At 35.1% G+C, this 12415-nt stretch overlaps 1 protein-coding gene across 1 annotated transcript; it reads left to right on the top strand.

The window, feature by feature from the left end:
• The first annotated feature begins 3362 nt into the window (after window positions 1–3362).
• On the top strand, window positions 3363–10597 carry LOC132175114 (uncharacterized). The gene is made up of 13 exons (XM_059586946.1): window positions 3363–3497; window positions 3573–3666; window positions 3791–3869; window positions 4244–4319; window positions 4434–4517; window positions 4602–4706; window positions 5735–5815; window positions 5941–6005; window positions 6823–6892; window positions 6974–7051; window positions 8328–8425; window positions 8525–8660; window positions 10287–10597. Exons 1-13 carry the CDS (start codon window positions 3438–3440, stop codon window positions 10431–10433), a joined length of 1173 nt encoding a protein of 390 aa, XP_059442929.1. The 5' UTR covers window positions 3363–3437; the 3' UTR covers window positions 10434–10597.
• The last annotated feature ends 1818 nt before the right edge of the window (window positions 10598–12415 follow it).

The following is a 12415-nucleotide window of genomic DNA, read 5'->3' as shown; positions in this document are numbered from 1 at the left end:
CTGAATTGGGATTTTATTCCCTTTAATTGAGTTGATTATTTGATCTTATTGCAAACAATTATTTGTTGCCTCTCCTGCCAACCAATTGAAAGCCAAATTGTGTTCTGTCGGGTGACTGCAATTCCTTAGTTTTATGAAAAAAATTCATAATGTTTTAAACAAGGAGATGAGGAAGGAGTTTTGTGGCATATACTTGGGGCTGTTTCTGGCCCTCTAACATGAGGTTGATTCTGCACAAGGTCAAAGCAAATGATGCAAGCATATAATATTACAAATATTGGTTTGAGTGAGACTTGCATTTACAATGGAGAGGTTGGCAGTTGGGATACTTTGTTGACTTGTTGTGCCCACAAAGCGACTTTTCTGTTTTTTCTCTTTCATTTGTGATTGTTTTTAATTTTGGTTATGAACATTTTTATCGTAATAAAATATAATATGGGATAAATATACTTAAGTCCCTTAAATATAAATGACTCGGTCCATTGAAAAAATTGGGACCGCCAAAAAAGGTGGTAAGTAAAGATATAGTTCCGTACATATAACAACATATGGAGTAGTTGAAACCTAAGTAGCAGTAGGAGGAAAAATCTCCATCATAAAAACAACCAACAACATATTAGGGAGACTAAATTCCACCAAAAAAAAGATCAAAAACAAAAACAAAAAAAATAAGAAAGTAACAAAAAAACCCAAACTACAACAGGCACATATGAAAGTACTATAAGAAAGATGAACACTAATAAACGCGTGAGATGTACGTACTTTTAATATACATGATTCTCATTATATTAAACATCATGGGAAACACGCGCCACCACATGGTTGCACATCATCGTCGTTTTGAGAGGTTAAGAATGGCGCGTTAGCGGCAGAAATAAGTAAAGATATGGTGAATGGAAGGAGATTTAGGTGACCGGTAAAGCGAGCAAGTTAGGTGGAGAAAATCAACGTACTCTTCTTTAGCAATCAAATGGTGAAAGAGTTGCACACAACTGAAGTCCTTGAAGGACTTTTGGAATGGATGCATTCAGAAACTAGTGTAATCAAAATGCCTTTCAATAACCTCATAATTAAATGATAATCCCATATGCCTTTGCAGAAAGATGTAATTAGATTCAGGGGTGTATAGGTAATCACAAATACACTTTGAAATTTGACAATTATTTTATTACTTTCTCCTCTTGCTTCCACTTAGATACTAATTACTAACCCTTTTTAAAATTATAAAACTTACGAATAGGTAACTCTGAAGACACCAAAAATCAAACTTTTTAAAATAATTTTATTAATTTATATATGCACCAAATGACCAACTTGGATCCCTCATCTCTACTTTTTCAACTTTTCTGTTCTAATTTAAAAGAAAATTTCCAAAAACCTTAAAAAATGAATAAGGAACAATTATTTAAAAGCTACCAATTGGTTGGGAGAAAGCTTCCTTTAAATGACTTAATTAAGCTCTCAATAGTTAGTACAAGAGTGATGAAGTGTATATAATATATATGTCCAAAAAAAAAAAAAAAAAAAAAAGAAGTGTATATAATATATTGAAATTTAAGAGAGATTAATATTTATTATTTAATCCAAGACAGAGACCTCTCAATAATTGAAGGGTTTCTGGGCTTAAACTCATCGCCAAGGCCCAGTTATGGAGAATCTTTAATGCATCACTCTGTACTCTTCTTCTTCACCTTTACCTAAGAAATTGATTCAGAGCTCGTTTAGGAGTATGTTTTTAAAGAAATAATTTGTATTTTTAAATTAAATTGTAATTTTGGAATGTTTGGAATTATGATTTTAAAAATCGTGGAAAAATTATGTGCGATTTTAACATGTTTTATCAAATACATGCGCAATTTTAAAAAGTGACGATTTTAAATAAAAATCGTACTTGAAGGCCAAGCTGAGAATACAAGAGAATACCAAGCCAACTGAAGTCCAAAAAATAAAAATTAATAATCAAACGATTTTTTTTTTTTTCTTTGGGAATGGAAGTAATCACATGGCTTAATAATGTGTCCGAGATGCCCGTCGACAAAAGTGGCGATTATTTCGAGTTGCATATTTCTTAACCTTAAAAAATCTTATGACAGAGAGTATCAGAAACATATGCGTGTCACGTGGTTTTCGTTTCCTTTACTATTTTTCCACAAACAGCAACTCAAGAGCACTCTCTAAATTTAACTCATTTTCCTAAATATTGGAAAAATCCCTAAAATTGACTTGTAGTGAATTCTCAAAACTACTTTCTTTACTTCTTATTTAAATACTTTTCACAGTAATTTTACTTATTTTACTTATTCTTTTTTTTTTTTTAATCCAATATTTATTGGATTAGAAGTAGCACTCCCAACTATACTTTAGATTGATCCGTATTAAATAAAAAAAATTCAATAATTAATTTAGAGTCGAGTGCCACTTCTACATTATTATACATGAGTTTTTGACAATTTTTTTTTTTTTTTTTTTTTTTTCTAGTTCCTCAAAAAGTGGTGAAATACCTTGGGCTGTGTAATGTGTTTAGCAAAAGAATGGGTCAGACCAGATCCAAAAACTCAAAAAAAAATCATCTTAAAATTAACTCCAATATTATTACTTTTTATACCACATCAATCACTTTTTATTACTATTCAAATAAAAAAAATTACTACAAAACAAATTTTTTTTTACTTTTTTATACAAAATATTCTTACTTCACATCAATCAAATCTGCTAGACTGCTACAGTATCAATCCCCTTCCTAAGTTCATCCCTTTGCCGAAGCGTAGCCCAAACCTTGCTTTGAATTCGAAACCCCAAAATACGTTCTGAAAATGAAATATTAAAAAGATCAATAGGTGGAACATATTAAAATATTGATTTAAATAAATAAATAAATTAATTGATTTTTAAGATATCGGTGGAATTGAGTTTAGTTTATCGGTATTTGGAGAGAGAATGAAATAACCAAGAAACAGAGAAGAGAGGGGGAGAGAGATCCTTGCGTAGAGAAGAGAGATCATTGCAGTGAGAGAGTCGATCGCTTTGAGAGACAGATATCATTTTGCACTGAGAGAGAGGCGACGTGGGTGTGAGAAGGGTGCGGTTTTTCTTTGGCAATTTACAAAATAATTTTAATCCCACATGAAAGGATTAGCTAAGCCATTCATTTTTTAGTGGCTTAGTTAACCCTGTGTGTATGTGATTAGTAGTCCCATGAGAATAAACTATTCCCAAGAATAGAGTATTACCAAACAAAGGATTTACTATACCTAGTATTAGCTAATCCAATCAAAAGGTCTATTCCGCAAACAAAACAAAACGGGCTTAATGTTGTAAATTTTGGTCCGGTTCAGAACTGTGAGAGTAAACAAACATATAAAAAACTGTCTTCCCTTGTACATAAAAAGAGAGAGAAATGCAGGTGATCCCATTCCCATTCCCATCCCCAGACCAACATGTCACTCTCCTTGCAATCTCCGCCCTTCTCAGCTCTCTTCTCCTCTTCGTTTCTCCAGGTACGTGCGTATTTATGTATGTATGCATGTATGTATGTGTGTGTATGAGAGTGAGTGAGTTGGTTTTGATGGCAGGGGAGGTTGAGCTTCTCGGCTGCTAATCTGGAGCGGCTCAAGTTTCAGAGATCGTTTCCGCGAATTCGAGCTTCCTCGTCCTCACTCGACTCTGGTTATATCTCTTTCCGATTTATATACACCCTGATTCAATCTCTGTTTTCTTTTTTGATTTTTGATTTTCTTTTTCTTGTTGTTGTTGTTGTTGTTGTTGTTGAAGTAATTGGTGGGTTTTTTAGGTCCAATCACTGAATTGGATACGGTGTCGAGCTTCAGCGAGATTGTTCCCGACACCGTCATTTTCGATGATTTCGAGAGGTAATTGATTCTTCTCCTTCTTTCTTTTTTTTTTTTTTTTTTTTTTTTTTCTCCCTCTGAGCTGGAAATGGAAGTTGAAGTTTTAAATGCAATACGCTATTTGGTTTGTAACGTTTGTTGTTTTGCCAGAAATCGTACGGACAATAGTGAATTTACTATAATTGTTGTTATTTTTCTTGGAAATGGTATTAATTAATTTGACTCTCATCTGGTTAGCAAATATGGAAACCCTGAGAAAACCAAACGGAAAAACCTTCATCAAGCTCAGTCTAGCTCTACTTAATTAGATTAGTTATTTATCTTTTATTCGTTTTCTGAGCAATGTAATGAAGAGCTAATGTTCTTATAAGTGGTTTTGCATTATTGAAATCTAGGTTTCCTCCAACAGCGGCCACTGTTAGCTCAGCGCTCCTTTTGGGTATATGTAGCCTTCCTGATACCATATTTAGAGTAAGGATTCGAACCTCATAAAAAAAAAAAACACTAACTTTTGCATTTGCAATTTGGTATTGAAGTAGCATATGGTGTTTATGTCACTTAATTGATTAATTTTCTTTTGCATAGAATGCTATTGAAATGGCTTTGGCGGATTCGGGATGTTATGGGCTAGAAAACTCTGATTTGAGATTGTCATGTTTCTTTAATAAGGTTGTTTTCACATACCTTAATTGTAAGATTTGAATTTAATGGTTAAATCAATCAAATGGTTTACACTAAGTCATGGATGTGTAGGCTATGGTGAATGTTGGTGGTGACTTGGCAAAACTAGTTCCTGGTCGAGTTTCAACAGAAGTGGATGCACGTCTTGCTTATGACACACATGGCATTATCAGGAAGGTTGGTTTCTTCAATCTGTTGTTATGTGATTTATTGTTTTAAAGAAAATGCTTAACTTTTTGTATTTGAAATAGGTTTATGATGTGGTTGTTGATTTCAGTTCCCATAAATCATTTTTCGCTTGCTAAATCAATCTCTAATTATGCTTTTGGGTTGTGTTTCATTGAAATGGCAATCTAGATTTGTTCTTTCTCTCATAATGTCTTTCCACATTTAATTGATTTTGGTGGATTGGCATCATGAAGAAAACTAGTTTACCTGGGCTTTGATATTTAGGGATGTTGAAACTGCCCTAGGCAAAGGATGGATTTTCACATTCTTAGTACTTTTTAAATCTTCTGTCATTTCAAATCGATATGTACATCAAGAAATCCAGTTACAAGGAAGGACCATGTCGAGATGTGGTGTGGAAGTGTGAGATCAAGGAAAAAAGAAATAAACAAGTTGAGAGGAAATTGATGTCTTCCACTTAAGAGAGATCTGTTATCTGAGTTGATTTATTTATTTATTTTTTTAAATTGAAATTCCACTTGATATATTTCACAACTTGTCCTGTTTCTGCTGTTCTGCACACAAATGCTAATGATGTTGTCTTACGCAGAGCAAATGATAAAAAAAAAAAAAAAAAAAAAAAGGTCCAAAAAAGAAAAGAAAAGAAAGAAGACCAAAAATGTGCTGCTCAAAGGAAACATAAGCTCTACTGTAAGATTTTAACAAGCATGTAGAAAGGACAGTGCATAGGCAATGCCTATGGTGTCTAGAGAAACAGTTCTACTTTTAAGGTCTAAAACAGCTCTGTACACACTTCTTTTTAACATTTTCATCTCTTAGATGCAAAGTATCCATGGGTTCTCATGGGAGTTATTTCTGGCATGTTTTTGGCTCCTGTTTATGATCTTGTATCTTGGGTGCAATATATGTTCATTCACCTAAATTTCCATGGCAATCTGTCTCTGTTCCTTTATTAATTATTACCTTAGTATGCCTTGATATGCAATCTAATTTTTGCAGTTTACCAAATTATACAGGTGCATGACTTGTTGAAATTGTATGATGAAATTAATGTACCTCCTGAGCGTTTGCTGTTTAAAATTCCTTCAACTTGGCAAGTGAGTATTTGAGAAAAATACGTTTGTATTGGTAATCTTAAGAACTTTCTTTGTAGACTTGGTGCACAGAAGCTGACAGATCTTTTCATTCCTTTTTGGCCATCACTTATTGGCTTTCTATACAGGGAATAGAGGCCTCAAGATTGCTGGAATCTGAAGGCATACAGACACATTTGACTTTTGTATACAGGTATACACTATGATGTATAATGGCGCTAGTTGAAATTTCAGTATAACAATCAAATGATGTTAATGGTGACTAAAGGCTTGTCTCCATGCGTATACTTACTTTTATCTAGGGATTTTGTTTTTTTTACAAGTAATTGACAAATATCATTAAAAGCATAAGCCGCCTCTAAGTACACAAAAAGTATACAAAAAGAAACTCCTAACTAGAATTAGCAAAAATAACAAGGAAATCATTATAACTAATTGTCTGAGGAGATACATTAGCAGCTGTTCACATATACAAAGTTTTGAAGAATAAAGATATAATCTCCTCCAATGACCTCTCTCGATTCTAGATACCTCTATCATTCCTTTCCCTTCATAACATAATAAAAGGCACATAGGCATCATCTTTCACACTGAAGCACTCCATGGACTATTAGAGATCCACCAACAAGTATACAGATCGACTACACGTCTAGGCATAACCTAGGACAACTCAAAATGACTAAAAAAGGCAATCTAAATGGCATAAGTCACGCCACAATAAAGAAGAAGGTGGTCCATGGAATTCCCATTCCTCTTACACATGCAACATATGTCCATCACGATGACATGCCACTTCCTAAGGTTATCTAGGGTAAGGATCTTACCTAAAGCCGCTGACCACACGAAAAATAGACAAGGTTGATGCTAATGTATGATTTTGCCCCAATCATTACTTAAGCACATCAGTTTGTCTTAAATAGCTTTTGCTATTATCCTGCAGTCTTAATTTAATCAACCTTTTATATCTTGTGATGTTTCTTAATCATAGATGGTTTTGACCTGTTTTTCAGCTTTCCTCAAGCTGCAGCTGCAGCCCAAGCTGGTGCTTCTGTTATTCAGATTTTTGTGGGCCGTATAAGGGTAATTTCCATCTCTATTGTGTATTACATTGTTTATACAACCTTTTTGATTTTCTATTTTTAAAGTGCACTCCTCCTTCAGGATTGGGCACGCAACCATTCTGGTGACCCTGAGATTGAAGCTGCTATCAAAAGAGGAGAGGATCCAGGGTTGGCTTTGGTTAGTAAAAATGATTCAGATCTTCTGATTCGATTGTTAATTCAATATAGTCAACAAGTTTTTATTTTTAGCTGATTTTTGTTACACGCCGTTTATTGGTATTATATAAGAAACCACTTTGTGTTTATAAGTTTCGTTAAGTGTCATATATATTACAAACTGAGATTGTGGTTGCTTGGGGCTGTCGGCAAATGAGGCTCCACACAGCCCCTGGGTGTTGGCTAGGTGGCAAGTGTTTGGAGAGATTTTAGGTTCAAGTCTTAACCAACTAAACGGAAATGGCATTCTCATTGAAGTTTTTTTGGCTGATTTTAGTTACACGCTGTTTATTGGTATTATATAAGAAACCGCTTTGTGTTTATAAGTCTCATTAAGTGTCATATTACAAACTGAGATTGTGGTTGCTTGGGGCTGTCGGCAAAGGTGGCTCCACACAGCCCCTGGGTGTTGGCTAGGTGGTAAGTGTTTGGAGAGATTTTAGGTTCGATTCTTACTTAACCAACTAAAAGGAAAATAGCATTCTCATTGAAGTTAAATAAATTTCATTTTATTACTTAATTTTGAATTTTATACGCTCCTGGCCCTCATCCTGACTGGTTAAACCAATGTTATCAAGAGTTTCACAATATTATGTTGAATGCTATTTTTTCCACATGATATTTTCTTATTTCAAATTTTATTCCCTACTTAACACTACACCAATCTTGTTTCATCAATTTTTTATTTTATTTTATTTTAGTTTTTATTTTTATTTTTTATCTGGAACATATTGTTTGTTAAATTCAAATTTCATTATGCCCTTTCTCACTATGTCTATGCTTCTCGACCTTCACTTAAGTTAATAAGGCACCTCCAAATTGGACCATATAATTCCCTTTTGGTGCTGAGGGGCTGTAATTGGTGGTTGTTGTATGTGATCATAGTTCCACTCTACCAGATTTCCCTCATTTTGAGCCAATTGGGACCTCAACTTTCCAGCAGCACATGCTTTCGTGGCAATATATTTGTCATGTTCAAATTTTGTTAGTGGAGGTATATATTGATTTTTACATCATGTTTTGTTTCACCATCTATGGTTCATAGATCAAAACATGATTCCTGTAGCCTTTTGAAACTAATTCTAAAGGGCATTTCTTTCAGCATTGCAAGAAAGTCTTCTAAGTTGATTAAAGTTCTGGTACCGTGTTTGATAGTTCAAGTGACTTCTGAGTCTACTTAACAACCTGTTAAGATTAAAAAAGGCCTGAATCAAACATAATATTTTCCATCCTTACAGGTGACAAAGGCTTATAATTATATTCACAAAAATGGATATAAATCAAAGTTGATGGCTGCAGCAGTTCGGAACAAGCAAGATTTGTTTAGTCTTCTAGGGTAACCATATGACTCATCTTTGCTCATATTATATCTGGAAATTCTTGACAGGTTTCTTGTTTGGAATAACCTTTTATGCTTGTGCTTGTCTGCACTCAGGGTTGACTACATCATTGCACCATTGAAGGTATTGCAATCTCTCAAAGAGTCGGTTACTGCTCCTGATGAGAAGTACTCCTTTGTTAGGAGACTCTCTCCACAGTCTGCTGCGACCTACAGTTTCAGCAAAGAAGAGGTCTGCTTTCTTTTAATATTCTCACTCCTCTTCTTGAGCATCAAGATTGTGTTGAACTAATAAAATTGTGAGGAAAGGAACCAAAACATACTACCTTTTATGGTCACAAAATATAGTCTCAAGGTTGTCTCCTTTAAATATGTCAACAATAAAACAACAACAAAAGAAGGACATTGATCTAATGTTTTCACCAGCAGTGGTGCAGCCAGGTTTTATATGTTGAGGGTGCCGAACCAATATTTAGATATCAAAAAACTAGTAAAAGTAAATTAAAAGAAAAGGCAATTTTCCATATCCCAAAACTAAAACATAAGAATACAAAAATTTCTTCAATCTGTACTTAACGGATCAACTGTAATTTGAAGGTAAAATGAGGCCTTGAAAACTTTATTGTTCACAAGTTTTTTACCTCTCTGTTTTCCTTTTTTCTTTGTTTTCGTTTTTGTTTTTTGTTTTTATTTCTGCGGGTTATACTTTTTACAAATTGTTTAGCCCCCACAAACCATATCTTTCAGCACATAAAAGAGAACGGTGATATTACATCTCACTCTCACTAGACTGTTTCCTAGGTACATGTAGTGCCATAAATAACACAGAAGTCTAAATAAATAATAAACCTTTCTATTTACCAGGGAATTAATACAGTTTCTAGATGCACACATACACACAAATATATTTTCTTAACATTTTTAAACAAAAGTTCTTTCTTAAGGAAATCCATTTAAATCCTAATCAATCTTTAATTATTTTTCTTAAGAATTAAGTATTTTGTTCCTATATCGTAAGACTAAAAATATTGACTGCATAGGCTCCCTCCCCGTCTCCGTCAGTGTTCACCAGCACATTATATGGGGTATCTTAGTACACCAACTTTCATCAGGATTTAGATCTGTTGGCTTTCATAATGGCTACATACAAAACCAAAAGGCTTTACAACTATGGATGTGTCTATGTACTTGGCATGGATATATGCTGAACTGCAATAAAGGCAAAACTACCAAGCCATTATTGGCTTAAAGGGTCATTGCCTAGTGCCCGGCTAACAGAAGTTATCATATTGCCTTACCTTTGAACTTTATAGGAGAAAATTATGGCATTTCCTTGTATATCTGTAATAACCATTATCGTTAGTCATATCACACCTGCCCTTTTGATGGATTACACCGCTGCCAAGATCCCTCTTCCCCTTGATTAGGTTGTTAGGAAACAGAGACATAATGTCCTCATCCTACATCATTGCTTCCATTACCCATGCATTTGTGCTAATAGTACCACAGTGGCTCCCACAACACCACCACTTCTGCTATTCTTGTTGCCATCAACACAGTATGCAAAAAAGATCTCCTGTTTACTGTAAATATGTATTTTTGGTGTGAGATTATAACAAAAACCTTTTGAATTTGAGAGTGCAGAAAAGTTTTGAATACTTCTCTCATTACTTCTGCTATACTTCTCCAGAATACTTAGAAAAGCTTTGACGAAATCATGGTTGCTATGCGAGGGCATATTTTATTAAAAAGAAGTGATGTTTGGATTTTTACACGGGCCCTCCCTAAATTTCCTGCTTTACTTTGATTTCTCTGATCACTCTCTTAAATGGTTAATTGATTCTCTCTTCATATTCAGCTTGTGAAGTGGGACCAATTAAGCGTTGCATCAGCTATGGGACCAGCAGCTGTGGAGCTTCTGGGGGCTGGACTGGAAGGTTATGTTAATCAAGCCAAGCGAGTGGAAGAGTTATTTGGGAAGATTTGGCCTCCCCCAAATGTTTGAGGTGTTCCCATCCTTTCCCATTACTGAATAAAAATTGTGAATTTTAAGCGGTGTCTTTCCTCCTTTTTCCGAAGTTTCCTTTGACCTTGTAATCATCGGTGTATCTTTGGTAATACTTGTTTCCAGCAAAGCTATTAAATCCAGTCATCAATATTCCCTGTTAATTTACAACTTGTTATAACCATCAAATACTCTGACCACTTTTGCCAACCGAAGAGGATCTGCTTGAGTTTTTTGTGCTCCACCACTCTTAAATTACTTTTTATTTTAAAAACATAAGCTAATAGGAATAGGTAAATTTAATCACTTAACCATTACCTTAACATTCCCCCTCACGTGTGGGCTCAAACTCTCTTTTAATAGGTGGGGTTTAACACGTGGAATATTTAATTGAAATGGGGAGTAATTTGATGAAGTAAAGGTTCGATTCCATGACCCTTTTGCTTTGATATCATGTTAAATTAAGGTAAATTTCTCTAGTTATCTCAAAAGGTTAAGCTAATAGGAAAAGGTAAATTTCTCTTTCACTAATGTTGTTATCCCATTCTCGTCATATAAATACTGCATTTTCCCATCTACCAAATTCAACTGCAAAACAAAACACAAGCTTTATAATACCAAACTGTAAGACACTGATTATGTTTCAAGTATTTAGGAGGGAAAAGTGTTTGAATGGAGTAGAGAAAATGGAGTTTGAATGATGAAGCATTATTGACGCAAGCTGTAAAAGTAATCACAAAGATCATTCCGAGTCTAATCACACTCCTGGCTACAGATTAAGCAAGCTAAGTAGATGCTAAAGGATTACAAGTCTGATGAAAAGCTTGAATGAGTCACTGAATAATAGCCTTGGGCTTTTATATTGAACTGACCCAGATACAATAGGCCCATCCATAGGATAACAAAACCCAAAAGCTTTTGCAACTAGTATAACCGCTAAAACCCACGTGCGTCGACTGTTAAATAACATAAGCTCACTTGTAGAGGTAGTTCAATCGGCTGGGAGTACGCCTAATGAAACAGAGGTCACTAGTTCGAATCTCCTCCTCCTCTAAAATCTTCTCCCCTCTTATGCAGACATGGTAAAAAAAAAAAAAAAAAAACAGAAGCACACTTGCATTAAGTGGAAGACAGCATGTCATGGACAATCTCCTCCATGCGTATACTGCAATCTTCTGCCTAAGCATTCTCGTCCATATTTCCCAACTGCCACGAACGTTGCATTGCTGACTGAAACAGTAAGCATTCTTCCTTCTTTCAGCTATGCTTCTCAAAGCAAGCTTTCTTCCTTATTCCTTCAACCTCTTTCTTAGCCCGGTAACAAATACCCCCTCTGTTCAAAACACCTGGCCCACAAGGTGTGAGCAAGAAGATTTCAAACTGTGAAAAGCTTCCCATGAAGCTTCTTCAGGAATCTGGCCCTGCCAACGAACCAATAGCTCCACCACTGCACGATTGCGGACCTTCCGTGAACGGCGGTCCAAGATCTCTTCAGGTTTAGGTTGGATGACGCCCTGACCATTCATAGGAGGCAAATGCATTATGCGTTATTGGTACAATGGATCTCCCCAATTTTAGTTTCAGCTGAGAAACATGAAAAACAGGGTGAATGAAAGACCAAGCTGGTAGATCCAAACGATAAGCCATTGTTCCCGCCTTTCGTAGTATTTGAAAGGGTCCATAAAACCGATGAGAGAGCTTCATATTTTGCCTCCAAGCAACAGAAAGTTGTCGGTATGGCTAAGTATACCCAGTCACCATCTTTGAAAACCCTTTCAGTGCGCTTAAGACTTGCATATTTCTTCATAAGATTCTAACTCTTCTTTATGTTTTCCTTTAAAAGTTGTAACAGATGATCCCTGTGTTGGAGTTGATCCTCGACAAATGCCAATCGAGTAGCCCCTGCATAGAAGTAAGCAGCCAAGGTGATAAATATCCATAGATAGCTTCAAAGAGTGTCACTCTCGTAAAATGATGAAAAG

Source organism: Corylus avellana, chromosome ca3, assembly GCF_901000735.1.
Source record: "Corylus avellana chromosome ca3, CavTom2PMs-1.0".
Classification (NCBI taxonomy): Eukaryota; Viridiplantae; Streptophyta; class Magnoliopsida; order Fagales; family Betulaceae; genus Corylus; species Corylus avellana.
This window is presented reverse-complemented; position numbering and strand designations above follow the sequence as displayed.

Coding starts and splice junctions, on each gene's coding strand:
- LOC132175114 (XM_059586946.1), top strand. CDS start 3,438: ATGTCACTCTCCTTGCAATCTCCGCCCTTCTCAGCTCTCTTCTCCTCT. Junction 7,052..8,327: donor AGGATCCAGGGTTGGCTTTG/GTTAGTAAAAAT, acceptor CCATCCTTACAG/GTGACAAAGGCTTATAATTA. Junction 8,426..8,524: donor GATTTGTTTAGTCTTCTAGG/GTAACCATATGA, acceptor GTCTGCACTCAG/GGTTGACTACATCATTGCAC.